Source organism: Paramormyrops kingsleyae, chromosome 13 (assembly GCF_048594095.1).
Source record: "Paramormyrops kingsleyae isolate MSU_618 chromosome 13, PKINGS_0.4, whole genome shotgun sequence".
NCBI classification, from domain to species: domain Eukaryota; kingdom Metazoa; phylum Chordata; class Actinopteri; order Osteoglossiformes; family Mormyridae; genus Paramormyrops; species Paramormyrops kingsleyae.
In genome coordinates, this window is record NC_132809.1 from 29,071,058 (window position 1) to 29,098,181 (window position 27,124).

A 27,124-nucleotide genomic window follows, 5' to 3' on the forward strand; every position below is an offset into this window, starting at 1 on the left:
TACTTGTTGTCAAAATGTTGTTCACTACGCATGTCCGGCAACCTTGTCTCTACAGCTGTGCAAACGCCAAGGACAATGTTTTCTAAAGGTAAACAGTAACCTCAGTGGCCTAGAGAATGAGCCCCGAAACATTTGCTCTACAGAGATGGACCGAATAGTCAGAGAGGAATCATCGGACATGTAGAATAGTTAAAAGCGAATATGCGCTCAGTTTGTGCCCCAACAGCCCCCCCCCCCAGCATCGTGGGATTCCCTTTGTCATCAGCGTTACAAATCAAGATCTGCCTAAATGCATAAATTCCCGTGCATGACTCACTGAATTCAAGGTTATGTATCTGAGTTGTTTCAGATTTCGTGTTCAGTATGTGGGCGTGGATGGTGCGGGCGGATAACAGGGGATGTGCCGCTGGCTGAACGCAGGACACGCAAAACACACACACACACAAACACACGCCGGCTGCTTGTCTCCCCCTTTCACACAGATCCCATCTCGTCTTTCCATGACTTCGTCCTTTCCCCCTTCCATTGCCTCTAGCTGCAGGAGCCTTTGTGTTAAGTTGTTATTCTTGCACCGGCAGACGGCGTCTTTGTCTCGGAGGAAACGTCCCCTGCCTCCGCCCTCCTTCCCACGGCTTCTGATAGGCATTCCTGCGGATCAAAGATCGCATTCGTCCGTCCTTATGGAAAGTGGTATCCGTGACAGGTGCGCCAGTGCGCTGTGAAGAAGGCGAGTGAGCGCCCACCATGGGCCTGCGGCTGCTGCTGCTGCGGGCGGCTTGAAGGATGGAGGAGACGCTGATGCCGCAGCCATGGCCAGATCAGCAAATATCGGCACCGGGGACGGAGACTCCCGGGTGCCGGCCCCGCAAGACCGGCCAGAGGTTCGGGATTTGTCCGATCCGCGGGAACTGTCTCTGGAAGAAGTGCTGAAATCCTACGAGCAGCCGATCAATGAAGAGCAGGCTTGGGCGGTGTGTTACCAATGCTGCAGTCGGCTCAGCAAACCGCTCTCTGCCGCCGGCTTCCGAGGACCAGCGCGGGTCAAGGATCCATCCTCGATCCTTCTGCACCGAGACGGAACCGTGTCCCTGCGAGTGGATCCCAGCCACGGTAAGGGACCGTTTGATCGCTTATGGATTTATGTCAGAAACCTCCCACTTAAAATCTCACAACAACAGTCATTTTTACAAGTGGCGTAATATAAACTTAAACGTCTGTTTACTGTAACCAACTAACAATGTCACATTATAGCCTAAGCAATATATTAATAACAAACATTCATGTGGCTCAAAATACGATAAAATACATTAGGTAACTGGTGAATAGAGAATTGTTTTTATAATGATTATAATTATTGCCCCCAGTATTGGATACCCGTAGGCACACAGTATCGGAACATGCCGGTAAATGATCAATAATTCATGCGGCGCAGTTTCTGGCAGCTGGGCTATGGGGTGACGCGGTAATTGTACTTTTCTGACCCGACGTCTGTGTAATGAAGCAGCGCTTTGGTTCTCCGTGCGGTGTGTGAGAGGGACGCCGTCCTTGGGCTCTGCAGTGTGATGCAGCCCACCGGCGCGACGGACTGCGGACCCGGGGAAAGGCCGGAGGAGTTCACAGGGGGAGCTGATGCGGCTCTGCTTTGGCACCGAGCCTCGGGAAATCTGGCATCCAGCCTTTTCTTTATGGACCTGACGTCTGGCCGAAGCAGGCCTATGTCACACTTTTGAAACACTTTAAACTGAACTTCTACCCTCATTCCTATTATAATTATGAATAACTAGGCTATTAGTAACATAATTTTGGGAAAATGTATTTCAGCTTTTAATTCATTCTTATTATTGTACAAAACCACAATTATTTATTCCAAAGTGGCATAATGTTCATTTAAAAAATGTTTTTAACAAAATATTAAGGCAGGTATTTACAGCAACACTCATGCCATTATTTAGGCTTAAGGAAAGCAGATAATTATGCATTTTATAATGTTTTAGAAATATTTAATATAGTAGCAATAATAATATAATGAGAAGGTTGTAAATTTTGAAAGAGTAATGGACCAATAGGCCTACTTGTAAGACACGTAGCTCCTTGTGTCACAAACACAAAGCACCTTCGCTTCATGCACAGTGTATCTGGTTTCAGAAGCATCATGGGTTATTTTGCTGTTCAGGCCGTTGGCGCGGAGTGAGCTGGCCCTCCGTTTCTGCCGAGTCTGTCTCTGATGTCACGCGCATGAGAGACCACTGTGATGGGATGACCTTGCTGTCCACGCACCGCTTTTAGCTATGAGAAGAACTGAGCCAAGCAAGTTCACCACTAAAGCACCAATGTACAGCATACACACTCACTCACACACACACATACAGCTTAGGTATCAATATTTTTCATTTCTATGGACGTAACTCTAATCCGAAGTACGACAAACCTAACCTTAAAAAAAAAATGTTACCCACAATGTCAAAATAACAGGTTATTATCACATTTTGGGGACCAAATGTCCTCGCAATGTAATATATACATGACCCACACACACACAAACACACACACAAAAATCACATCTGCTTTAGTCATAACACAGCATGCTTTATATAACCCTACACACACACACACACACACACACACACACACAAACATCACCATTCATTCACACTAGCAGGCTATGCAGACTTTTTTATTTTTTTTTTTAAACAAAAAATTATGTTGTGTGCCATTCTTTAAAAGTATTTTTATTGGTGTGTGTTAAGGTCTGTGCAGAATTTAGGACTTTGAAGTCAGTGAAAGTCCACTTTACAATCAGAGTTGGAGATTGCAGGTCCACAGAGTACAAATCCAGGCCAAGATTTTGTTTCAACCAACCAGAACTCTGTGACTGTGACTCTTTATACTCTTTATTCTCAACATGCAACCTTTAACGTGACAGGAGTTTTTATTGCTGAAGAGAGGGAGAAATTTTCAGGGGGAAAAAGGCTTAAAGAAAGTACCTGTAAATGGCACAGCACTGAATGAGAAATGCATGTCTGTCACAAGACCTACAAATGACCTGCATATGGCCTCCACACGGCCGGCACATGCCTTATTTGTAATTTTAGAGGCTCATCAATCAACCAATCAATTAAACAATCAATCAATCAACCAATCAGACTATACTTAGATAGCATTTTTCATACAAACAAAATGTTATAGAAAGTGCTTTACATAAAAACAATATCCCCCCCCCACCCCTGCTGCCACCCCCACCCATATACCAAGCAATAAACTGGACTAATATATATAAACAAATAGACAAATATCCATAAAATAAAGCATCTTTCCTGCAAAAAAAGAGAGAAAATTGCCTTACATGCACAATTTGTCTCAAATTCAGTTTGCGGAAAACCAGTTCAGCAAAAAAGGAAGGTGATTTGTTTTAAAGGACAACATCTCCTTTGTTGTGGCACATTGTGGTTTGGTGGTAGCTTTAAACATTAATCTTTGACCACAGGCTGCAGCTTACCTTCTGTGTATGTAGGTATATGTAGGTATGAGAATGGCTCAGCGTGAAGTAAATCCTTCTGTAGACCTTTACGATCGACTGGGAATTATACGCTAAGCTTGTTTATACATTCTCCAAAATCAATATGTACATTTTTTCTTTTCTGTAAACTTTAAAAAAGAACAGTCAGATCAGCTGATTCTCATTCTTGGCGTTAGTGAAGAATATTTTTGGGAGCTCTCCAACTGCTGCATCCAGTTGACGATGCGTCATCCTGCTAATGTTTATAAACATATAAGAGTATCTCTGCATGGTTTCTGATCCCGGCTTTTGGCTTCTGCCTGCATCGTGTTCGTCTGCCACTTCCAAATGATAGGAGGTTGGTTTTTTTTAGAAGAAACATTTTTTGTCTCTTTTATGTTGAGTTGAACAAAGGCACGAACACTATGGTGAAAGAGTATTAATCAGTGCTCTTTCTTTCGTAGTTGGTATTTCCCCATTTGTGGTTCATCTCCTGGAGCTTCTGCTTTTGTGGCCTCAGCAACAAAGACGAAAAGCGCTGTAATATAAACCCAAGCCTTTCAGCACTCAGATACTAATCTCTGATCGGTGCAGTTTTATGTAAACTGATATTGGCCCAGAAATGCAGTAATGTAGCTCCTGAATTCACAAAAAATACAGCTGTCAGCACAGTAGGTGTCACGCCCACAGGGGCGGGGCAACACAGTTGCTAGCAAGTGTCACAATTCCAACACGCTAGTTAAATCTAAATCATACCACAGAGTGTTGCGAAGTATTGTTGCCATGCGAATGACATCTACTGAGCGTTTCTTTGTCTCGTGTCTTCCCCACCTGCCTTGCCTGCCTCGTCATACCCTGCTGTCTTGCCTGCCCTGCTTCCCTGGTCGCCCCTACCTCCCTGCCTGGTCCTGCCTGCCCCGTTTGCCTGTCCTGCCCTGCCGTCCCGGTCTGCCTTCGTTCTCTCTCCCATCCCATCGTCTCAACATCCCGTCTCTGCCTGTAGGACTGACCTTCCGCGCTCGACCCGACTACCCACTTGGATTTCCCCTTTTGGCTCTTGGTGCACTTGGCTTACTACTCAATGAACCCTTCTCCCGCATTACGGGGTCTGCCTCCTCTCTAGTGTCCGAACGTCATAGTATGTCCTGATGGGGTATTGATTTGACTTTAATCCGAAACAAAACTGGAGTTAGAACATAAGAACATAAGAACTATACAAACGAGAGGAGGCCATTCGGCCCATCGAGCTCGCTTGGGGAGAACTTAACTAATAGCTCAGAGTTGTTAAAATCTTATCTAGCTCTGATTTAAAGTAACCCAAGGATTCAGCTTGCACTACATTATCAGGAAGACTATTCCATACTCTGACTACACGCTGTGTAAAGAAGTGCTTCCTTAAATCCAGTTTGAAATGTTCTCCCGCTAATTTCCACCTATGGCCACGAGTTCTTGTATTTGAACTAATGCTAAAGTAACTATTCGGTTGAACAGCATCCAAACCTGTTAGAATCTTATAGACCTGGATCATGTCCCCCCTCAGTCTCCTTTGCTTGATGCTGAACAGATTTAGCTCAACTAACCTTTCCTCGTATGACATTCCTCTGAGACCAGGAATCATTCTTGTGGCCCTACGCTGCACCTTTTCTAAGGCCGCAATGTCCTTTTTAAGATATGGTGACCAAACCTGCACACAATATTCTAGGTGAGGTCTCACCAAGGAATTGTATAATCTTAGCATTACCTCCCTTGACTTAAACTCCACACACCTGGAGATATACCCCAACATCCTATTGGCCTTTTTTATTGCTTCCCCGCACTGGCGAGAATGAGACATGGAAGCATCAACATACACACCAAGGTCTTTCTCATAATCAGCTACCTTTATTCCAGTAGGTCCCATAAAATACCTGTACTTTATATTTCTGCTCCCTACATGGAGTACCTTACATTTGTCTATGTTAAATTTCATCTGCCAGGTATCGGCCCAGTCACTAATTAAATCAAGATCCCGCTGTAGCTGCTGAGCCACTAGTTCAGTATCTGCTACACCACCCACCTTGGTGTCATCTGCAAATTTCACCAGTTTACTGTATATATTGGTGTCTATATCATTTATGTAAATTAGGAACAATAGTGGTCCTAAAATTGACCCCTGCGGTACCCCACTATGAAAGCAGGCCCACTGTGACATTGGGCCTCTTATAACTACTCGCTGCTTCCTAAGAGTAAAAGGCAGGAGTGAAAGGTGTTTCTGTGTCTCTCCTGATGTTTACTTCTCCTTAGCCTTTATAGAGTTGTGTAAGAGACTGTTTGCTGATTATTTTTCCACTCTTGGGCGGTGCGGTGGTACAGTGGTTAGCACTGCTGCCTCACGCCTCCGGGAAAAGGACGGTATTCCACAAAGCAGAATTTCCCAGTTAGCTGTATAACTTAAGCCAAACATGAAAACTGTCCAAAAGGAGGAGTGGTAAGTGACATTCCTATTGGACAATCCTTACCTACAGCTTCAGTTATCTGGCTAATGAAAAAAATCTTGTTTTGTGGAATAACCCAAAGGGTTCAAGCCACCACCCTGGCTCCAGAGGTTTGGACTCTGCGTATTCTCCCCATGTCGTCGTGTGGTTTCCTCTGGGAACTCCGGGTTCCCTCCACAGTCCAAAAACATGCCAAGATGAATTGCAGGTGGCCATTGTCATGACTGCGCTCGAGCACGAAGCGGGGAAGCAGCAGCCAGTGTCGAGGAATTGGGTGAACGAGGATTTTTTATAAGGGAGACGAAACAGGAACATCAAACAGATGTCAGATTTCAATGACCGGACTGGGGAAAACATACCTAACGCAGACTTAAATACGTAGGACTAATGACAACAACAACAAACAGCTGGTAAACATGGGGAATCCACACGGGGTAGATGAGGGGGCATGGTACACGGGAGGATCGGACGAGTGGGGCATGACAGCCATAGATTTACTTTTGTTAGTGAATGGTGTGTTGATCTCCCCCGACCCTGAATAGGACAAGTGGGTGCAGAAAATGGATGGATGGATCGATGGATTTTCCATCCTTCTTTTTCTGGAAACTCTTAATACTTTATGTCAAAATTACACATTTCACCTAGTGACAGTGTATGGCTTAGCTGGATTTGATGCTGTGGAAGGTTGCCAGTTCAAATCCCTTGGTTAGCATACTAACTTCACTTTCGAGCTCTTTTGTGTGGCCCTTAAACCTTAATTGCTCCTGGGACACTGTCTGACCTTGCTTTCTGAAAATGTGTGTCATTTTGGAGAAAAGCATTTGCTAAACACAAATTTATGGAATTTTTAAATTCGGGACATTAAATGGTGTTTGCCTGGAGTGAGAGAAAGGAGAAATGTCCCACAGACTATAAAACAGACCTCTGCACAATTTATTTATCAATCACGGATTCACAGGTGAAGATGCTTGGGAGTTTCTGTGCTGTCTGCCAGTATCCTGGATATTGTTGCACAGGTAGACGAAGGTGATGACATTGATGTTTATAGTTATGTCCTTTTCTCTCACCCCCAGATGGTAGCAAACCTCCCCTCAAGCCCATCCCACAGCGCCAGGTGAGTAAACACCCCACTCAAATAGCCCTCATCCAGGCCTGGGGTGAAGACCCTGTTGGTCTCCATTGCCTTTGGGGGACAGGACTGGGTACTGTTCAGTGAAGTAAATTTCTGTGCTCCCCCTCTCACCCTTGCAGATGGTTCAATCCCTGGGCGTGGCCATTTACCGGGCCCTGGACTGGGGATTGGACGAGAGCGAGGAGCGGGAGTTGAGCCCACAGCTAGAGCGACTCATAGAGCGCATGGTCGGGGGGGATGAGGGTGGCGAGTCAACGGGCAGTGGCGTGGCGGATGAGGGTTACAGCGGCCAAGATGATGAAGAGGAGGAGGAGGAGGAAGATGGGACACTGCGTGCGGTGTGCTCCTTTCGCCAGGTGATGGTGCTGTGTGCCTCTCGGCTGGCCAATCCCACCCAGGCACCGGAGCATTACCAGGCGGTGTGCCGTGCCCTCTTTGTGGAAACCCTGGAGCTGCAGACCTTCCTGACCAAGATCCGGGATGCCAAAGAGGTTGGAGTGGGTCCCGGCAGGGGGTGGGGGTGTTTTCACCAAAGTGTCACAAGCATCTGTTCAGATTTGCACAAATAAGTGATGTGCAGTGTCCCAGCTGGATTTTTTAGGATCATAAATAGCGATTATGAAATATGAGCAGAAGGGGGCGTATCGGTTAATGTCACACAGTGGCCTCAGACCAGGTCTCAAAAAGGAGCCCTTCATCATGCCCTCAGGAAGGCATCTGAAATGAAAAATATCTTCAGAAAATATACCAAAGTGGATAAATAGCTCAAAGGTGTGACTAAAAGGTACTTTTTGGATGGGAAATTGGGAGGGACTGACACAAAAATGCACGGTCATTTTCTGAAAAAGCCCCCCCAGCAGTATGGCCGGGTCCTGATCAGGGTGTTTACACAACAGCTGGCTAAGACATCAAGCATATAAAAGCTGAGGTGGGTGAATGGGGGGGGGGGGATGACAGGCTGATGGTTGAAACACTTTCACTCTCCGACGCCCTTCATTTGCACGAGCGCTCCGTTACAGATGCTCCTTCACGACGACCTCGCATCCCCTCACGTGACAGAGCAGCTTATCCAGCTTCTCCATAATGTAACCCTACTACAGTGCCCACCCCCCTACAGCTCTGGGTCTGTCATCGTGCCGGAGATGTGGGCTCAGCATTGAGTCAGGTCAAGCCAAATGGGCTTTATTGTAATACCGTGCATATACAGGCCAACTGTGGGCACAGAATAGTGTCCCCTCAGGGCCACAGTGTGACATACAGTACAGACAGCAGGTGACAGGGGGAAGGTTTTCACAGTACTTAGTGTGCACCGTTTCACAGTATGAAATGGGGGGGCTGGACACAAGGACTTATATACATACATAAAGGGTTATATATATATATATATATATATATAACACAGGGTTTATATACCTACATAAGAGGTTACATATATAACACAGGGTTTATATACATAACACAGGGTTTATATACCTACATAAGAGGTTACATATATAACACAGGGTTTATATACATAACACAGGGTTTATATACCTACATAAGAGGTTACATACATAACACAGGGTTTAAATACATAACACAGGGTTTATATACCTACATAAGAGGTTACATACATAACACAGGGTTTATATACATAACACAGGGTTTATATACCTACATAAGAGGTTACATACATAACACAGGGTTTATATACCTACATAAGAGGTTACATATATAACACAGGGTTTATATACATAACACAGGGTTTATATACCTACATAAGAGGTTACATACATAACACAGGGTTTATATACATAACACAGGGTTTATATACCTACATAAGAGGTTACATACATAACACAGGGTTTATATACATAACACAGGGTTTATATACCTACATAAGAGGTTACATACATAACACAGGGTTTACATACATAAAACAGGGTTTATATACATAACACGGGGTTTACATACATAACACAGGGTATATATACATAGTGCAGTATGTATCATCTCAAGCTCGGTAAAAGATTTCTGTTTAGCTCTGGCCTTCCCATGTTGGACGGCGAGGGTGTGGGAGGGGCATTCTCATGCTTTCTCACGGGGGGGGGAGTCGGCAGGAAGGTGGGGATGGGGGCAGTGAGAAGCTTTCCCAGGCGGAATCTGGGCCAGGAGGGAGCGGCAGGCAATCTGAAACTCCGTCTTTATGGCTAGAGACACGTGAGTGGAGCCAGGGGGATCAAGGTCAGCCTGTCAGCCTATTGTACCCGTCTTTTCCTGGTGCTGCCTGCCCACACGGCTTGTTATCGGCTCAGGAATGACACATCGGGACATGTGCCCCCATGTGGAAAAATCATCACAACATTTTGATGACCTGACGGTCTCTTGGCCAAACTGCAGCCCACGCTCACCTCAAGTTTTGGGTGCTTTCCTAAAATTTCTGACTAATCACAGATCTCAGATTTTGAATACATGCCCAACTTAGCATTTTCGCAAGCGGTGACGGAATTTACCAGCTCGTTACAAGAGCTGTCAGTGTCCAGGCCGGAAATGTGGAGGACGTGTTGGTTTGGGCGGGAAGTCCAAAGTGATGGGGACTGGGTAGATCAGCGCGATATGACATGTTATGGGTACACGTGGGATCGCATTGCATTTTTACCCACAATACCTTGCTCTATAAAGGTCATCCTAAATGGTCTCTGTGTGGTACAGTATGTGTTTCTCAGGTTATAACAGGTACCACTTTTTCCAGTAATGAATAAAAGTTGAAACTTATGGTTTGGAAGCACAAAGTATGTGGATGTGGTGGTTGGAGAGATGAGGAAGATGAGAGACGAGGAAGCTCACCATCCAGGGAAGCTGGCCTCTGCATTGATTTGTTCCAAGTTTCTCTGTTAACAATGCTTCCTGTTAAAACCAGACTCCCTCATCAGCACATGTCCAGGAGTTGTTATTATCTTCTCCCATTTGATTGGTTCCATCCTTGTCTCCTTTGAAACATCAGCCTCTCTCCATTTATCTGTGAGCCAGTGTTTACATTTGTCTTGTGTTGGCCCTGATGCCAATCTAGTTCATAATAGTTCTTTTGGACATCCTAACAGAAAAGCATCTCAGATTCCCCTAGACTATTATCCTCTTGTTAGCCAGTGTTAAACTAGTGCGCAATGTCAGGTAGTATGTTATTTTTAGGTGTATTGCTATTTAAAATACTTATTAATATTTTGGGTAGGTGATCATCGTTGACTAGTCTTTACTGATTGTTAATAAGGGTTATCTTCATAATTAGTATTTCTCTACAGATGCTGAGGAAGATTCGATCTGAGGAGCCGGAGGAGGACCGGTCCACAGCAGAGCTTGATGCCCTCAAACACAGGGACTGGGTAGGAGACTGGGCATGCTGGGAAACTCTGATGGAGACACTGGTTGAGGCAGTGGTGCCTGTCCAGGCTGTCATGGAAGCGTGAGCAGACGTCTGTGTGTTTGGTGCCACAGGCTCGCCTCTGGGTGCAGCTTATGAAGGAGCTTCGGCAAGGCGTCAAGCTGAAGAAGGTCCAGGAGCAGCAATTTGATCCGCTGCCCACTGAGTTCCGCCTCACGCCGTTCGAGATGCTGATGCAGGACATCCGCGCCCGCAAGTACCAGCTGCGCAAGGTCATGGTGAGCTGCAGCTAGCAGGAGCTGAAGGGCCTCTCCCTGGACCTGAAGTATAGCTCTAAAGGAGCTAGAAGTTCTTATCTTTCTCCGGCTGTCATTCTGACCAAAAGGACCGTTTGTCTCTAGTGATGTTCATGTAGGCCAAATCTCCAAACTCCAGTTCGCGTAAACTCAATGGCCACATTATTAGGTACATCTAGCTACTACGAGGTAGGGCCTACTACTTCCTCCAGAAGGGCTATGATGAGTTTTGCTTTCAGAGAAGCCTTTCTGCCCACCACTGTTGCACTGAGCTGTTATTTTTGCATTTGCGGCCTTCCTGTTGGTTTTAAGGAGTCTGGCCATCCTCCTCAATCATTGACAAGGTGTTTTTTTCCCCCCAAATAACTCCCACTAGCTGGAGGCTTTCGTGTGTTGCATCATTCTCTGTAAACTCTAGACACTGCTGCATTGTTTCTGAGATGCTGGAACCACCACATTTGGCAACAACAATCACAGCACATTCACATTTGGTTAAATCATGGATCTTAGCCATTATGATATTTAGACAAACAGTAACTGGACCGTTTCTGCATGCTATATATATTCAGTTTCCACATGTTTTGCTGTTTAGGGGAGGTCGTTCGCATTAAGAGGCAGGTTTACGTAATAATCTGCCCACTGATTGGATGATATTAAATATTTCATAAAATTGGTGTTTTGGCTCTGTGAGCCATTGTGGCGTGGGGGGGGGAGCAGACCTAACCCACATCTCTGCATCCCTCTTCCAGGTGGATGGAGACATCCCTACACAGGTGAAGAGAGATGCCCATGATCTCATCCTCGACTTCATCAGGTCTCGACCCCCCCTGAAGCCGGTAGGCATGGACCCTCACACACACACACACACGCTCACTTAAGCAGCTGTATTTTAAAATATAATTACTGATGAGGCCTGTGCCAGAAGGGGGTGGTCTTCAGTGTGTCCGCGTGACCCCCACCCCCCCACTTCTGTAGGTATCAGAGCGGAGTCTGCCCCCTCCTCCACTGGAGCAGCAGTCCTTGCATGAACAGATCCTTGCTGAGATCAAACAGGAGCGCAAACTCAAGCCCGTGGACCTCCCCAGTTCCAAAAGGCGTACGTCCGATCAGTATCATGGTGAAGACCGCACAGTGTTCTGTGTGTCTGTGTGTGGGTTATATACACTCACCTAAAGGATTATTAGGAACACCTGTTCAATTTCTCATTAATGCAATTATCTAATCAACCAATCACATGGCAGTTGCTTCAATGCATTTAGGGGTGTGGTCCTGGTCAAGACAATCTCCTGAACTCCAAACTGAATGTCAGAATGGGAAAGAGCGGTGATTTAAGCAATTTTGATCCTCTGATGGCTACTTCCAGCAGGATAATGCACCATGTCACAAAGCTCGAATCATTTCAAATTGGTTTCTTGAACATGACAATGAGTTCACTGTACTACAATGGCCCCCACAGTCACCAGATCTCAACCCAATAGAGCATCTTTGGGATGTGGTGGAACGGGAGCTTCGTGCCCTGGATGTGCATCCCACAAATCTCCATCAACTGCAAGATGCTGTCCTTTCAATATGGGCCAACATTTCTAAAGAATGCTTTCAGCACCTTGTTGAATCAATGCCACGTAGAATTAAGGCAGTTCTGAAGGCGAAAGGGGGTCAAACACCGTATTAGTATGGTGTTCCTAATAATCCTTTAGGTGAGTGTATATATAACATTGTGGGGACCATTTTTTCATTCATTTTTTTTGGTCTACACAAGAGGAAACTTTATAAAAAACTTTCACTGAAATCAACAATAAACAAAATCGCCTGAATTCTTGTATTTTATTTGGTTATGTATGGTTAAGGTTAGGGCTGGGTAGGAGTTAAAGTTGTCATTGAGGGGAGTAGGGTTTTGGCAATAGAATTGAATGGACGGTCACCAATACAAATGTGTGTGTGTGTGTGTGTGTGTATTAGGTTTTTATTACATTGTGGGGACCATTTTGTGCAGTACTTGTGCCTTCCTGCCCTGAGTGCACTGCTCCCTGCACCGTCACACGCTTGCACTGCTCCCTGCACCGTCACACGCTTGCACTGCTCCCTGCACCGTCACACGCTTGCACTGCTCCCTGCACCGTCACACGCTGGTCCCACCACTGTCTTCTGATCTGATCTGTTCCGACCCGCAGCATTCGGCTCTCTGCCCTGCCTGCTCCACCCCTGCCCGCATGACGTCAAGTCCACCTCCTGCATTGACCTGTCCGTGTCAGAGGTGGGGGGGCGCCCCCTTCCCCGGCCCCGCGTGCTGCTGAAGGCCCCCACCCTGGCCGAGATGGAGGAGATGAACCTTTTCGAGGTGAGAAAGTCGTTTGGGGGACGAGATGTAAAGATGCCTTCAGACCAAAATGTCGACAGATCTGAACTGTTTTTACAAAGTGCCCCTCCCAACATAATTGCCCCACTTAAACACACACACATTTTTGGAATACTGGGCGTGTCAAATCTTGAGACCACAAGAAAAGGTATGATACTGCAGTTTAATTAATGCAATGTGACAGTTTGATGAGGAGATTGAAACCTCAAAAAACTCGTTAAATTCCATACACAAAAATTAAATATCTCTTGTAGAAGATTATGAAAGCTTTCTATTGAGGTGCATGTTGTGTGTGTACTGTAGTCTGTACTGTACTCTATCTTACACATTAATAAAGATTAAGGTAGATTCCTCAAACGGCACCATGCGATGTGCAATACATGTGTGAAGTTGTGTTTTTGTGCTGGTGAAATTCACGCCTGGCCTTTCACAGCAAGCCAGTGAGATGTAAATGTGTAAAAGCCTTCAGCTGTGTTATTCTGTTTTAAAACTGTAAATAATATATTCACTGCAGGCCAGTGATGTCCAGACAATAGTGAAAAAAACGGTTCTCGTGGCGTTGATGATGTGATGGTAACTGTGGGCACGTTGTCATGGAAACGGTTCTATCATTTCTGGACACAGGTGTCGTATTCCTTGGCCCTCCTCATCCTCACCCATAGCCCTCCCCCATTCCCGCAGGAGGAAGAGTCCCCGGGCAGCGGGGAGCTCCGCCGCGCCGAGAGTTCGCCCACACCCCTGAAGCGTGACCGCTCCTTCTCGGAACATGACCTGGCTGGCCTCCGGGGGGAGCTGCTGCCCTCGCTGTCTGACTCCGCCCACTTGGGCGGGGCTGCGCTGCGCAGAGGGGAGCGGCCGAGGGCGTGCACCCTGGGGGGGGGAGGCGCACCCCCACTGCATCGTGGTCAGTTAACATTAAGCACAAGGGTGTAGGCTGTATTCTTCCCTAATAATAGATTCCTGGTGGTCTCATGGTCCGGTTATGTTTGATATATGATTATAGAGCAGGGCTCTTCAAATCTGGAACTCGATTCCAAATCCAGGCCGTGTTTTCTCTTCTCCCAGGTAGTTAGTTTAATAATTACTGATTCTGATTGGTCAGAGGCTTCACAGCCGGCTCACAGGTAAAGGAAGGCTGGAAAACCAGCAGGGCTCGGACCTCAAGGACCGTGATTTGAATAACCCTGCTATAGAGTGTGCTGAGGAGGGATAGCAGGGAGGCTGTGATTCAGAGTGAGTCTTTTTGTGTATCTGTGGGGAATCCAATAGAGTAGGAGAATGGACCAAACCTGGGTGTCTGTTGTCTTACGTAGTCTGGGAGTTGACTGAATGGTGGGGTGGGTGTAGTTTTTCCCTCTGTGGTGGGGTCTGGTTGGCTGCCCCGGGCTCTGTGGTGCCCGGTGGTGCCGCTGCTCTGGGCCCCCGGACTGGATGGGCCTCGGCTCTCCCGCCCTGGGTGGATTTCGGGGAACGGGGGTGCTTATGGGGGTCAGCGGGGGGGCTGGCTCCAGAGGGGGGGTACTTTGCCCCCCCCGATCCTTTCCTCCCCATCCCTAAATGCTTCCCTCCTCCCGCTCCGTCACCCCAACACACATATAGGGCTTTGAGTTGCAGGTGCGTCGCTGGGATGCAGGTGATTCCTCCTCTGTCCTCCCGTGGCCACCTGTGTCTCAATCACACATCACAACTTAGACACTCTCATTACTTACTCTCTCATGACACATACATTTAGGGCCTTGGGGGTGGGCACAAGGAATGGCGTCCAGAGGGCGGTCTGTTCAGTCAGCCTTACCTCTGGTGCCAGTGCCCACTTCTCAAAAAACTAAAAATGTCAAAAGTCTTGTGTTTTCTTACTTGTGGTTAAGATTAGGGCTGGGTAGGGTTACGGTTGTCATAGTTTGGTTTAGGGGTTTGAGCATAGAAATAAATGGAGAGTCCCCACAATGATAGGAATATATGAACTTAGTATGTCAGAGTCTGCCTGCATCTTAGCTCATCTAATCAATCCACTCTCCTCAACTGAATAAACATTTGCTTTAGTTAGAAATATAAAGAGCTATCATGTACTATTTATGTAATATTTTAGTTTTTCAAGGATGGTACCACAGAATATTGCTTTGGTTTTAGGACTGAAACTGTATATGCAATTAAATGTTACTCCATGAATTTACATTTTTTAGGGCCGCTGTGGTATTTCACGATTTCTTATCTGACTGAAAGGCAGGGCTGAGTACCAGTGACCCCAGCTGAAAAAGGACGCTCTGAAAGCAGCTGAAATGGTACAGCTGCTGTCAATGTGTAACCCGAGAATCCCCCAGTTAGTCTGTCAGCTAGAGAGTCAAAATGTCTTTTTTTCCACCAGCTTTTCTGTCACATTTTCACTGCGCAAGCTCATGAATTATGGAGGAGGCCTCCAGCCGTGGAATTAAATTCAAGCCCACTGCTAAAAATATAACAGTCGACTAGCACCTGAACACATTTGAGTTTCTTATGCATCTGCAGTTTATCTCTTTCAGTTATAAGGGCAGACATTTTATGGACAGCAGAAACAAATAAAAGTATGAAGAGCGAGCTGAAGGTCATTCAGATACTGAACAGACTGCAGCGTTGATTCTAAGTAACTTGAGTACCTGTGGATTGTGGGAAAGCTCTGTAAACAGCACAGTGTCTTTGTGCGCTCCGGAACAGCCCCGAAATCACTGCAAGGGGTCCATTTCGTGTTTCTCATAGTGGCTTCACCTTGGGATGTACTCCAGCCTTTTCACTTAAAATGAATTATTAAAACGGCGAGTTTATTTCTGGCAGGAGAAACCTAATTCGGCCTTGATCTTTCTCAGCCTCGTGAGACACGTGGTGGTGGAGGTGTAGAGGAGCTTTGGAGGCCCTGTGGCCTAGAGGTGGAGGAGAAAGGTGTAGCTCCATCCCGCCGGACTACAACATCAGTCTTAACGTATTCCTCACGTGCGGTTTACCGATAGCCTCACCAGGTGAGACGTAGGATGATCAGCAATCGTCTGCTGACGCCCATCTCCTCTTTCCGCAGCTTCATATCCCATGCAAGGCTGGCTGACCCCCTCCGCTGGGGGCTATTCTCCCGCTCGTAACTCCTTGAGCTCCGTGGATGAAAGGATGGAAGCAGCCGAGAGCTCGTCGCCCACACAGGAGGGCCAGAAGCACCAGTGGATGGTGAGTCTGACAGCGGCTGCTTCTACACCCCGGCACTTTGGTGCTGTAGCTGCGATGGGGTTTGGTGGGGTTGGTGAACTTTGGGACCTTTCTCTCTGCATCTCTTTGAAGGAGGAGTTCAGCCACCCAGTGGAGAGTCTGGCCTTGACGGTGGATGAAGTCATCAATGTGCGCCGGGTGCTGGTGAAGGCAGAAATGGAGAAGTTCCTACCAAATAAAGATCTGTACAACAGCCTGCGTAAAGGCAAGGTACTGTCAGTCACCTCACCTCCTGTTAAATCTCTTAAAGCTTTGTGATGTGAAATACTGTTTGCCGAAACATCAGTTTCCTAAGGCTGATTATTATCTAGTGTGAGAACACGGTGAGCCTCGGAGCCTTTCCCAGGATGTAAAGCACAAACGGAATGCACTCTGGGTGGGACGGCAGTCATCCCATTCACACCGTAGACTGGTCAGGAATAAAACTCACAACACTACCAGTGAAAGGACACAGTGTCACCCACTGGCACCCCATGAATATGCTAAAGAAACAATCAGTCAGACCAGTATAACACACAGAATATATTGCAAGTGTAATGAACAGACCTTTTGTGCATAAAAGTAAAATAAAAAAAGAAATCCATTGTTTTTGGTCACTTTGTCCCTCAGGGGCTGGCAGGCTTTCAGGAATCACAACATAAATAAATGGGCCGTTCATGGTTCTCTTCAATTATTAATTGTTTTTTAATTTCCTGTCTTGCAATGACCACATGTCCTTTTCAGGGTGACCAGAAGCAGTCTCCCTTTCTCTCTGTCTCTGGCCAACAGCCCTCTCTCTCTCTCTCTCTCAGTTCATTCACTGCCAAGTCAAAGCTGATTTCAAGGCCTGAAATAAGTGCATGCTGACCACTGATATGGGACAGTGTTTCCTCTGCTAAATTGTTTCCTTGTCATCTACACTTTTCTTCTGGAGCACCAAATTTTTAGTCTTTAATTCCCATTTTGACAGAACCCATGCGACATTTCCAGGCTCTGCGGCTGACAGCAGAATTAGATCATCTGTTTATAGGAGGAATTTAATGTCTTTGTATTTAGACAGATCTAAGATGGCTTCTCGCCCATTTATTGACGTTTGATTCAGACTGTATCTCTCCACGCAGGTATAAGTGAGGATGAAGTGGATTGTTCTGGATTGTGTTTTTACTTCATGAACATATTCAGGGAGAAGCACAACAAAGAGAAAACACATATGAAAGCAAAACAAGCGTCTGGTTGTGGAAAAAACTACAACGGGGTCAGGTGCTAGACAAGGGGGTGCAGGCAATATTACAGGAGCAAAACAACCAATCAAATTGCCTCTAATATGGTAATTGAGAGTGATTGGGTGACTGTTGCCATCAACTGACTTTACCCCACCCCTGGGATGTCCATAGCCCCCACCATCCCATATTACACAGTCAATATTGTTGCATTTACAGTGTTAAACAGCCACCTTTCCTGGGTCCCTGCCATACTCTCAGAACAGTAAATACTCAAGTACTGAGAGATTGTATCAGCGTATCAGTTATATCACAACTGACCAGAATTGTTGGTCAGGCAAATATATATTTGTCCAAATATATATTTAGGATCCTTATTCATTGATAAGGTCTGACACTGAGCCGGTATCAGTGTTTTGATCCCAGATCAAAATATTTCCCGGGGCCTGGAACTGACATATTTCATTGCTGAGATCTCTGTCATAAATTATATCAAGACTTATCAGAAGAGACATACAGGCCAGTTTAGAAAATGTCTTTCCCACTCTGAGGCATATTTCTGTTAATGATGACTGAGTATATAAAGCTGGTTAGCTCTGATTTATACCAAAACATTATACATCCAGAATCACTTATATTCACATTTCATCAGTTGGGAATGAGATTAGAATTTCTTTGTGTCCCCAAGGACAGTGGGTAGATATATCTGTGGCAGAATTATTATTTCTTTATAGTTTCTAGAACTCTAGGGCTTTGCTCTTAATTCAAAGCAATGAGGAATTTAGACCTTAAATGTTCTGCCTTGACATTCTTTGTTCTAGCATGTCTAAAGTTCAGCCCCGAACCCCCCTCTGCCCCCGAACACACACAGTACTCCCCCGATTATGACTGGGACACATCCCAACTGTCCATAGTCAAATCTATACCCTTGCTCCTTTGTAGGATATCAACACACAGCAGTGTCTAGAGGTTACAGCCAATAGTGTGATGAACGGAAAAGATCCTGTCAATGGCATATCTGTGATCAAATATACCTTGTTGATGGGAGAGGACAGAGGAGAAGGGGCAGACTAGTTACTAGACTAGTTACTAGCAGACTAGTAGAGTGCAAAACTAGTACTTTCTGGATGAAGAAGTGGATCCTACCTGGGAGTAGCTAGGTGTACCCAATAAACTGGCCTGTAGTTGGTACTTTGCAACTATAATAATTTTAGATATTTAATGCAATAATTACCATGGAGTCTAAGCTGAACAAGTCTCATTTATTAGCATTGCATAATTGCAGCTGAACTATGAGTAACTTGTTCAGTGAGTATATTTCTGGGCTTGAAAACTCCTCCAGCAGTTTGCGTTGGATTGGCTGGCCCCTTTGGATGGGGGTGCTGGGCAGGGTCAGGCCTGTGAAGACTTTAAGGTTTTGTTGGCCTAATGCTGGACATGGTTGTGTGGCCACTGATGGGCCGTGGTGCAGGTCCAGCGGGATGCTCCCCTGAGGATCTCCAAAGCTGTGCCTGAGCTTTGAGTTATACCCTGAGCATGATCATAGGTTACATGTGGCCTGTAGTGATGAGTCTAGTGGACAACAGACCCGTGGAAATCTTGCATTTAATAGTAATGATATTTATACTTTATTGATCCCTCAGGAGGGAATTCTCCTTTTGTCTGACCCCTCATTCTCTCCATGACACAGGGACACATATGTGGGCGATGGTGGCTCTGCAGTCACCTGTGGTGGCAGCCATGGAGCTGGGGGTTAAGGGCCTTGTTCAAGAACCCACAGATGTGACTGTTCTGCCGAGACTCGAACCAGCAACCTTCCGATCACAGGCACAGGGGCTTAACCCACTGAGCTTTTAAATAGTCCTTAAAATAGTCATATTGTGGTAGCTTCTCTTTGGCAAGATAGTAAAGATGGTAACTTCTGGAAACTGCTTTTGGCTTTTTGCTGTTTTACTGTTGCTCTCCTGTAAGACCCCCTTTCCCTGTGGTTTCCTGGGGTCGTCGATTTCACCGAGAATCGTACCCTCACTGCAGAGCTCAGGTTAAACCTGGGTGACTGCCTGCGCCTCTTTGTCTGTTTGTCTGTGACTTGAGAAGAGCTTTATTCCCCCCTCGAATCTGTCAGAAAGGCTCTTTCTGTGTCTCTTTGTCCACCTTTGGCTCAGTAGAGCACTGAGAGGTTTTGATCACCATCTTCAGTGGCCACACGGGGGGGGGGGGGGGGTATCCTGCCAGCGATTGGCTTTCTCCTGTAGGACGGCCGCTTTCTGAAGTGTCCTCTCTCTACATGCGGTCACAGTTTCTGCGACCTCCTGCATCTCTGCTCCTTCATCACTTTCTTGTCCTGATTTGCTACTGCTCACCCCAGCCCAAACACCACAAGGAAAAATCCCATCTTTGCTATGGTAGAAGCCCAGGGCTCTGTTTTTTTTCATATATACCATCCACTAATAATATTATAATTCGATGATAATAATGATAATAACTAATAATTATTACTATTGTTGTTATTATTACTTTATTCATATTTATATCAATTTATATTTATTTATTTCCATAATGTTTTGTTTCTCTGGATATTTTATTTAGGTACTTTTTGATTTGTCTTGCCCTCTGTCTGTTTTGCATTATATTTGTTTGTCTGTACTTTATGTACTCCGCTTCTGTATGCACAGAAATTTCCCTCTGGGATCAATAAATTCTGTCTTATCTTATTGTGTCTTACATCTTGCACGAACCTGCAGCTGCTCCTTTTCCGTGCCGAGCCCCTTCCTGTCGAAGCTCTTTCTGCGTTTTAAAACCGTTTCAAATCGATTTGCTTGAGTGGACTAACTGGGAGCCGAATGGGTTAATCTGCTTCATGCGAGGAGTTGGCTACCCAGAAGCATTAGTAATAGTGAGAGTAGTTGATTCCTTATGACTATAAGCTTCCCTCAACAGATTCTGCAGTTTTTAACAATCATGTTTGCTCACCATTCTGTGCCGTGCGTCTTGCCAGTTTAGGGAAGTGAGTGTGCCGCAGCCTTGCACCACTGTCCCCTGTGAGAGAGCACTTTCTGGCCACAGCACATGGGTCCTGCCATGATTAAAGTTTACTGGATAACCTCCTTCTTTATTTTTAATGGCTTTCTCCATCCCCCTTTTCACTTCCTTTCTCTTCCCTTTTTCTGTTTATTTGTATTGGTTTTTCATGGATGGTTTGTGGTATCCTTTGCTGTAATCTCATCTCCCAAATACGTAAAACCATGAACTATCCCTTACTATAAAAACATGATTCAACGTCAGAGAATATTAAAAGCTCTCTCCGCTCTCTTCCCCCTCCCTTTCCTTACCGCCCTCTCTGTCTCTCTGCTGTCTGCTTTCCTATCTGCGTATGCTTTACATTTGCATACAAACCCGCAAACGTGTGCGTGTGTCTGTGCGTGTCACAGGTCTGCTGCTGCTGTAAAGTGAAGTTCCCTCTCTTCTCCTGGCCGTCCACCTGTCTCCTGTGTAAGAGGTGAGCTGTGGAAACACTGTGATGTGCACAGACACGCTGCGGTGAATCAGAGGGTGTCTGCAAGACCTGTTTGCATATGTAGGCTAGAACAGGCACGTGTGGGAGATTGAACCTTTACATCACTGGGTCTTTTACTCAGGAGTATTGCAGCAAAGGCCTGACTGGGACTTGATCCTACAACCTTAAGGTTAAAACCCATGACCCCTAATCATCTGTCATCCAATACTAATGTAGTCCCCTGGTATGTAATGCTGATACATTAGTTCGTGTTACAGGCAGACAGCAATTACGTGATTCAGATAATTTTTCAGAAAGTGTCGGACTTTCTGCTCCAGTTTTTTATTCGGGCAAAGTAGGTCAGCTAAATGATCAGGACCCGGGCTGCTCAGGTTTAATCTCCACTCTCTTTTCAGGTCGGTCTGTGGGTCCTGCAGTGCCAAGGTACTGTCCTTCCTTCTTCCTGCTTGTGGATCAGCTTTTGTTTGTATGTTAAACTTACTATTATAATGTACTATTATGCAACATCTTTGAAACTTTTGAAATCATGTTTTATTTCATATGGATATGAAACAAAATGCCAGTGTTAGAGAATGAACGTTTTGGCTACGCGCGCTGGTGACCATATGTTGGTGCATGTCTGTGTCTCTCGGCCATGTTGGTTTGTGGTTTTTGGCTCATGTGGGTTCCCAGTCCTTTCAGGGGTCTTGCAGATTCTCCCCGTCCTCCTGTGGTCTTTGCCCTAACCATCCCTGCCTCTTTCTGCAGATGAAGATCCCTTCAAAGAAAATGGCGCACATCCCAGTCTACACAGTGGGTTTCGAGAGCAGCCTGAGCGGCCACTCCCGAAAGAGCGAGGTCTTCAAGTGAGTCCCGTCCTCCATACAAATCATTTGCTCAAAGTCCCCACATAGGAAGGTCTGAAAAGACTGTGGGTGACATGAACTGACAGGACGGAGCAAGTTTCTGCCCGAAAGTGTCCCAGACGACCAGTGTTTACCAGTCTCCTAATTTTAACCTGATATTTTTGCGTCTTTTATGAGTCAATGCAAACAGTTACTACCCAACTTACATTTGCATAACAGTTTTACTCGTCACTATTTTAATGATCATCCTTATAGTTACTCACCGTAGTAATTATCGTTATTATTGTTATTCACCGTAGTAATGGCATTGTTACAGACGTAGCATAGCGATGCTGGCATGTCCATTTAATTCTTGCTCTGTAGTCCAGCAACATGCCTGACTGTTTTTCTCCAAGTCACACTGTGTTGGTCGGTTGGCATTTAGAACACAGAGAACCGTAATTTCATCCGTCCATCTTTTATTCCAAATTATCCGATATGGAGTCATGGTGATCCTGGAGCCTGTCCGAGCATAGACAGGCCACAGTGGACGGGATGCCAGTCCATCACACAAAATCACACGCTATGTGCAATTTAGGAACAGTGATGCAGCTAAATTTGTGTCTTTGCTCTATGGGGAAAAATGTTTAGCAAGCCTGCGAGGCGCGGGGAGAACATGCAAGCTCTGCATTCTAGGAGCTGCGGGCAGGAATCAACCCCCCACGCCTGAAAGCGCAAGGCCACGGCGCTACCCACTAAGCGACTGTGTGATTAAAAATGGCAGAGTTTTGAGGTTTGAGCAGGGGTAGGCAATCTTATCCAGAAAGGGCCGCTGTGTGTGCGCGGGTTTTTGCTGCAACTCCATAATTAGATTACTAATTAGAGATCCGTTTGGTTGAAGAGACCTCACACCTGGGTTTGAACAGCTGATCTAAAGGTTATCCCAAAAACCTGCATACACACCGGCCCTTTGCGGATAAGATTGCCCCCCCCCGGGTTAGAGGGTTTGTCTACTGTCCCTACATGTTGTACAGCCCCTGATAAGTGCACACCATTGCGTTTTGCATTCCTGAGGATTTCCATAGATAAATATGCTGTTTATGAGGTTGCCAGGTGACATATTCAGTAAAGGAGCCCATCATGCGTTAGAACATCGTAAATGGTTCGTTCGCCCTGAGCTTTATAACAGGCTGAGGCTGCAGTCGGGCCCTGAGCTTTATAACAGGCTGAGGCTGCAGTCGGGCCCTTAGCTTTATAACAGGCTGAGGCTGCAGTCGGGCCCTGAGCTTTATAACAGGCTGAGGCTGCAGTCGGGCCCTTAGCTTTATAACAGGCTGAGGCTGCAGTCGGGCCCTTAGCTTTATAACAGGCTGAGGCTGCAGTCGGGCCCTTAGCTTTATAACAGGCTGAGGCTGCAGTCGGGCCCTTAGCTTTATAACAGGCTGAGGCTGCAGTCGGGCCCTGAGCTTTATAACAGGCTGAGGCTGCAGTCGGGCCCTTAGCTTTATAACAGGCTGAGGCTGCAGTCGGGCCCTTAGCTTTATAACAGGCTGAGGCTGCAGTCGGGCCCTTAGCTTTATAACAGGCTGAGGCTGCAGTCGGGCCCTTAGCTTTATAACAGGCTGAGGCTGCAGTCGGGCCCTTAGCTTTATAACAGGCTGAGGCTGCAGTCGGGCCCTGAGCTTTATAACAGGCTGAGGCTGCAGTCGGGCCCTTAGCTTTATAACAGGCTGAGGCTGCAGTCGGGCCCTTAGCTTTATAACAGGCTGAGGCTGCAGTCGGGCCCTTAGCTTTATAACAGGCTGAGGCTGCAGTCGGGCCCTTAGCTTTATAACAGGCTGAGGCTGCAGTCGGGCCCTTAGCTTTATAACAGGCTGAGGCTGCAGTCGGGCCCTGAGCTTTATAACAGGCTGAGGCTGCAGTCGGGCCCTTAGCTTTATAACAGGCTGAGGCTGCAGTCGGGCCCTTAGCTTTATAACAGGCTGAGGCTGCAGTCGGGCCCTTAGCTTTATAACAGGCTGAGGCTGCATTCGGGCCCTTAGCTTTATAACAGGCTGAGGCTGCAGTCGGGCCCTGAGCTTTATAACAGGCTGAGGCTGCAGTCGGGCCCTTAGCTTTATAACAGGCTGAGGCTGCAGTCGGGCCCTTAGCTTTATAACAGGCTGAGGCTGCAGTCGGGCCCTGAGCTTTATAACAGGCTGAGGCTGCAGTCCTCAGGCTGTTTACTTTGGGGGCGCCGGTCCTGTCAGCGGTCACTGATCTGGAGGAGCGTGGGGGTGCAGAGTAGGTAGCGATTATTAAGGCTCACGCTCAGACAGGGGCCCCTCAGCTACACTGTGTACCGCATCTGCGTGGCATGAGAGCTGCAGTGCGAAACTTGCCAAGACTGGAAAAGCCCCTCAGGGCTGTGGCACAATAAAAAAATTGTTGCTTGATAAAGTGAGCATTAGATGCTAAATTAAAAAAAAAAAAAAAGTATCTGCTCTATTTCAAACGAGACACTTTGGTTTGTATTTTTAGAAAGGTTGAGATCACCAAGCGCAGTTTCATTTCTGAGTTGCATAATGTAGCTAATAATGAATCAGGGAGACATTCTATATGTCAGACGTCGGGTTTGTGTATGACAGCGGAGCTCAGGGCACAGGTAGGATTACAGGTGACATAAAGTTCAGATGATGTGCCGCAGAACCTCAAATCAAAGTGGGTCAGTCAGACCATGGTGAAGGCCCAAGCTTGCTGGGTTCAGGGGCGTATCCAGAGGTGTGGCCACAGACCCCAGGTGAAAGCTGATTGGCCCCCTTGACTGTCACTCACAGATTCATAACATACCATTGGCTAATGATAAGGTTGGCCCCTGTGCATGAATTATGGCCTCCCCTAAAAATCAACCCTGTTGGGGTTTGATTAGGTTGATTACTGTGACCACAGAGGCCTGGTGTGACCCCCATGTCACCCTCCCAGGTCCCTGCGCAGCCTGTCCCGTCACTCCGTGGAAGTGGAGTTCCCTCACCTGTACGCCCACGGCTGCAGCCTGCGTGATGTCTGCTCCGACTGCACCAAATTCGTGGCGGACGTCATCTCATCAAGCCGCCGCAGCCTGGACATCCTGAACAACACACCCAAAAGGGAGAGGGCTGTGCCACTGCAGCGCCCCCTCTCGCACCCGCAAGGCACTACAAGGTGTTGCAAGTGAAGGGAAGACTGACTGGTCCGTCACTTCCTGCCCCCTTGCCGGCATCCCAGCCTCGGTTTGCGCCCCCTCCTGCCTGACTGCTGCAACCACACCTGTGCCGTGCCTGTTTGCACCTGAATAGACTACTGCCCCCCGCCCTCACTCCTACCCCCATTCTTTTTTCACATCTAAGGGTGAGGAGTGTGCAGGGTGGAGATGCCAGGGGCCTTTGGTCATGTCGTGGACACGCTCTTCTTAGAACAGAATCTCTGTGTGTTCCTGTCCGCTGGCGGTATGGTGGGCGTGGCCTGGATGGAAGGCTAGCGGTATGGCTGCCATGGCGACCGGCGGTATCTGTTCGTTATACATCCTTTAGGCTAGAGATTAATAGGTTGTCAGGGCACAAATGTACGAATGCTTCAGTGGCTACTGGTTTTGTTTATAATTTGAATTGAAATCTTTATATTTCCTTTTAAAGAATGACTTAAATGTATATGTTTGTGCTAAACACATAATGTTATACGATATCAACATAGCATAAAAAAAGAGCATCTCAGTAAACCTCTGAAAGCATTTTTATATTTCAATAGCTCTAACTTCCCCTGCAGATTTTCTGTCGTCATGTTAGAAAGAGCTCAGTTGACATTGTGCAGCTGTTTGGTATCTTGAAAACGCTGGGAAACCTCCCTCCGCGTCCCTCCGCCGAGCGCAGACCGCAGACTAGACAAGGGGGACGACGGAGACAGAGAATACAGAGGCCCAGAGTCTCTTCACACTGAATTTTCTCTGCGCGCTTGCATCGCTTTCACGCCGAATGTAGCTTTTTTTTTTGAACTGACAAGAAAAGAAGGGTGAATTCCTTCGCTCGCACGACGCCCCACTGTCCCGGCGCTTATGTGCAGGCAAACCATAATTCGCCGCTGCCATGGAAACCACAGGGGACTACAACAAACAGGAAGTGGGGACTGGAGTCAGCTTGTGGGTTGCACAGGGCATGAAGACTGGCTCTGTGACACGCTGAAAGTGACAAAGGCAGAGCACCCTGCTGTCACAGACCCATAATCAGCACCCTGGTCTGTGCCTGAATGCAGGGCCGGGCGCTGTTCATGGTGGGGGGGCCACTTGCCATTGCCTCTCCTCCCCATCCTAAATCTGGTGGGCTCATGTCATTATTATCAGCCAATAAACCTCGACTGCAGTAAAAAAAAAAAAAAAAACTGCATGTGGTGAGCTTTGTGGCCTTGCTGGGACCTGCTGCCCCAGATCAGATGCATGCAACCGGCAAACTGAAGATGTGACGCGTCCAGGAAGAACATGCTCCCGTCCACACAAGGCGAGGGTCTGTGTCAGACAAGATGGCTTCAAGGGCAGCAAGCTTCCTTGCATTTTGTATTTTTGATCAGGTCTGCTACACAGGCTCCTATAACGTATGCTGCTTTGTCCAGCTATTATAGTTCAAAATATACAGCTGTTAATACTGGACCTGGAGAAGCATGTAACTTAACAGCAGAATGAATAGTCATAAAAAGGCTCAGAAATATTCGTTAACTCAATACAGGGATGGCCTATTGACCCACTTAGAGAAACTTTTAAGTAAAGCCGGATATTCCGAAATAGCAGAAACCATGTAAATAACATCATGTTTCAATACACCATTTTCTGAGTCACATCGTTTCATAATACCAGTGGCTGCGTGACAATTCTTATATACCAGTTACTCTAAGTATTGAACCCCCCAATAATAATAATAAATAAAACAAGTAAACAAACAAACATGTTTTTAGCCCCCCCATAATTATGCATTTAAGTGATGAATAGTTTGCCATCGCTATGCCTAGTACAGACTCAGACCCCCTATCCATTCGTCTCTAACTACGCCCCTGGAATTTATGTAGGAATACTTCACCAAAATGACGCCGAATGAACGTAAAATTACCGATAACAGGTTTGGAATAAAGTCCGTAAGGCGGCAGCCGCAGAGCCCACGCCGGCGGAAGGAGCGCGCCTCGTCCACGCGCGTCTGACTCGCTCCGCCTCCCACTGGCGACGCCGCTGATCCCGCCTCTGCGTCCCGG

The 27,124-nt window shown here is 46.6% G+C and overlaps 1 protein-coding gene across 3 annotated transcripts; it reads left to right on the plus strand.

Moving 5' to 3' along the window:
• The first annotated feature begins 279 nt into the window (after nt 1-279).
• spire2 (spire-type actin nucleation factor 2) lies at nt 280-27,049 on the plus strand. 3 transcript variants are annotated; one of them, XM_023827148.2, is made up of 15 exons: nt 280-1,110; nt 7,044-7,084; nt 7,222-7,593; nt 10,381-10,461; nt 10,574-10,738; nt 11,506-11,592; nt 11,732-11,873; nt 12,928-13,094; nt 13,794-14,016; nt 16,156-16,298; nt 16,410-16,547; nt 20,968-21,035; nt 21,449-21,519; nt 21,801-21,898; nt 24,839-25,054. In XM_023827148.2, the coding sequence occupies exons 1-15, from the start codon at nt 810-812 to the stop codon at nt 24,914-24,916; spliced, it is 2,175 nt and encodes a 724-aa protein (XP_023682916.1). In that variant the 5' UTR covers nt 280-809; the 3' UTR covers nt 24,917-25,054. The 3 variants fall into 3 exon arrangements, with proteins under 3 accessions (XP_023682916.1, XP_023682914.1, XP_023682915.1); XM_023827146.2 differs by having other exon boundaries at nt 287-1,110; nt 21,449-21,476; nt 24,839-27,049; XM_023827147.2 differs by having other exon boundaries at nt 297-1,110; nt 11,732-11,852; nt 21,449-21,476; nt 24,839-27,049.
• Nucleotides 27,050-27,124: the final 75 nt, after the last annotated feature.

What these genes read in the sequence shown, in the direction of transcription:
- spire2 (XM_023827146.2), top strand. Translation starts at nt 810, where the DNA reads ATGGCCAGATCAGCAAATATCGGCACCGGGGACGGAGACTCCCGGGTG. An exon ending in CCCTCAAACACAGGGACTGG is followed by an intron (nt 10,462 to 10,573) that starts GTAGGAGACTGG and finishes TTGGTGCCACAG; the next exon opens with GCTCGCCTCTGGGTGCAGCT. An exon ending in CGCACCCCCACTGCATCGTG is followed by an intron (nt 14,017 to 16,155) that starts GTCAGTTAACAT and finishes CTCTTTCCGCAG; the next exon opens with CTTCATATCCCATGCAAGGC.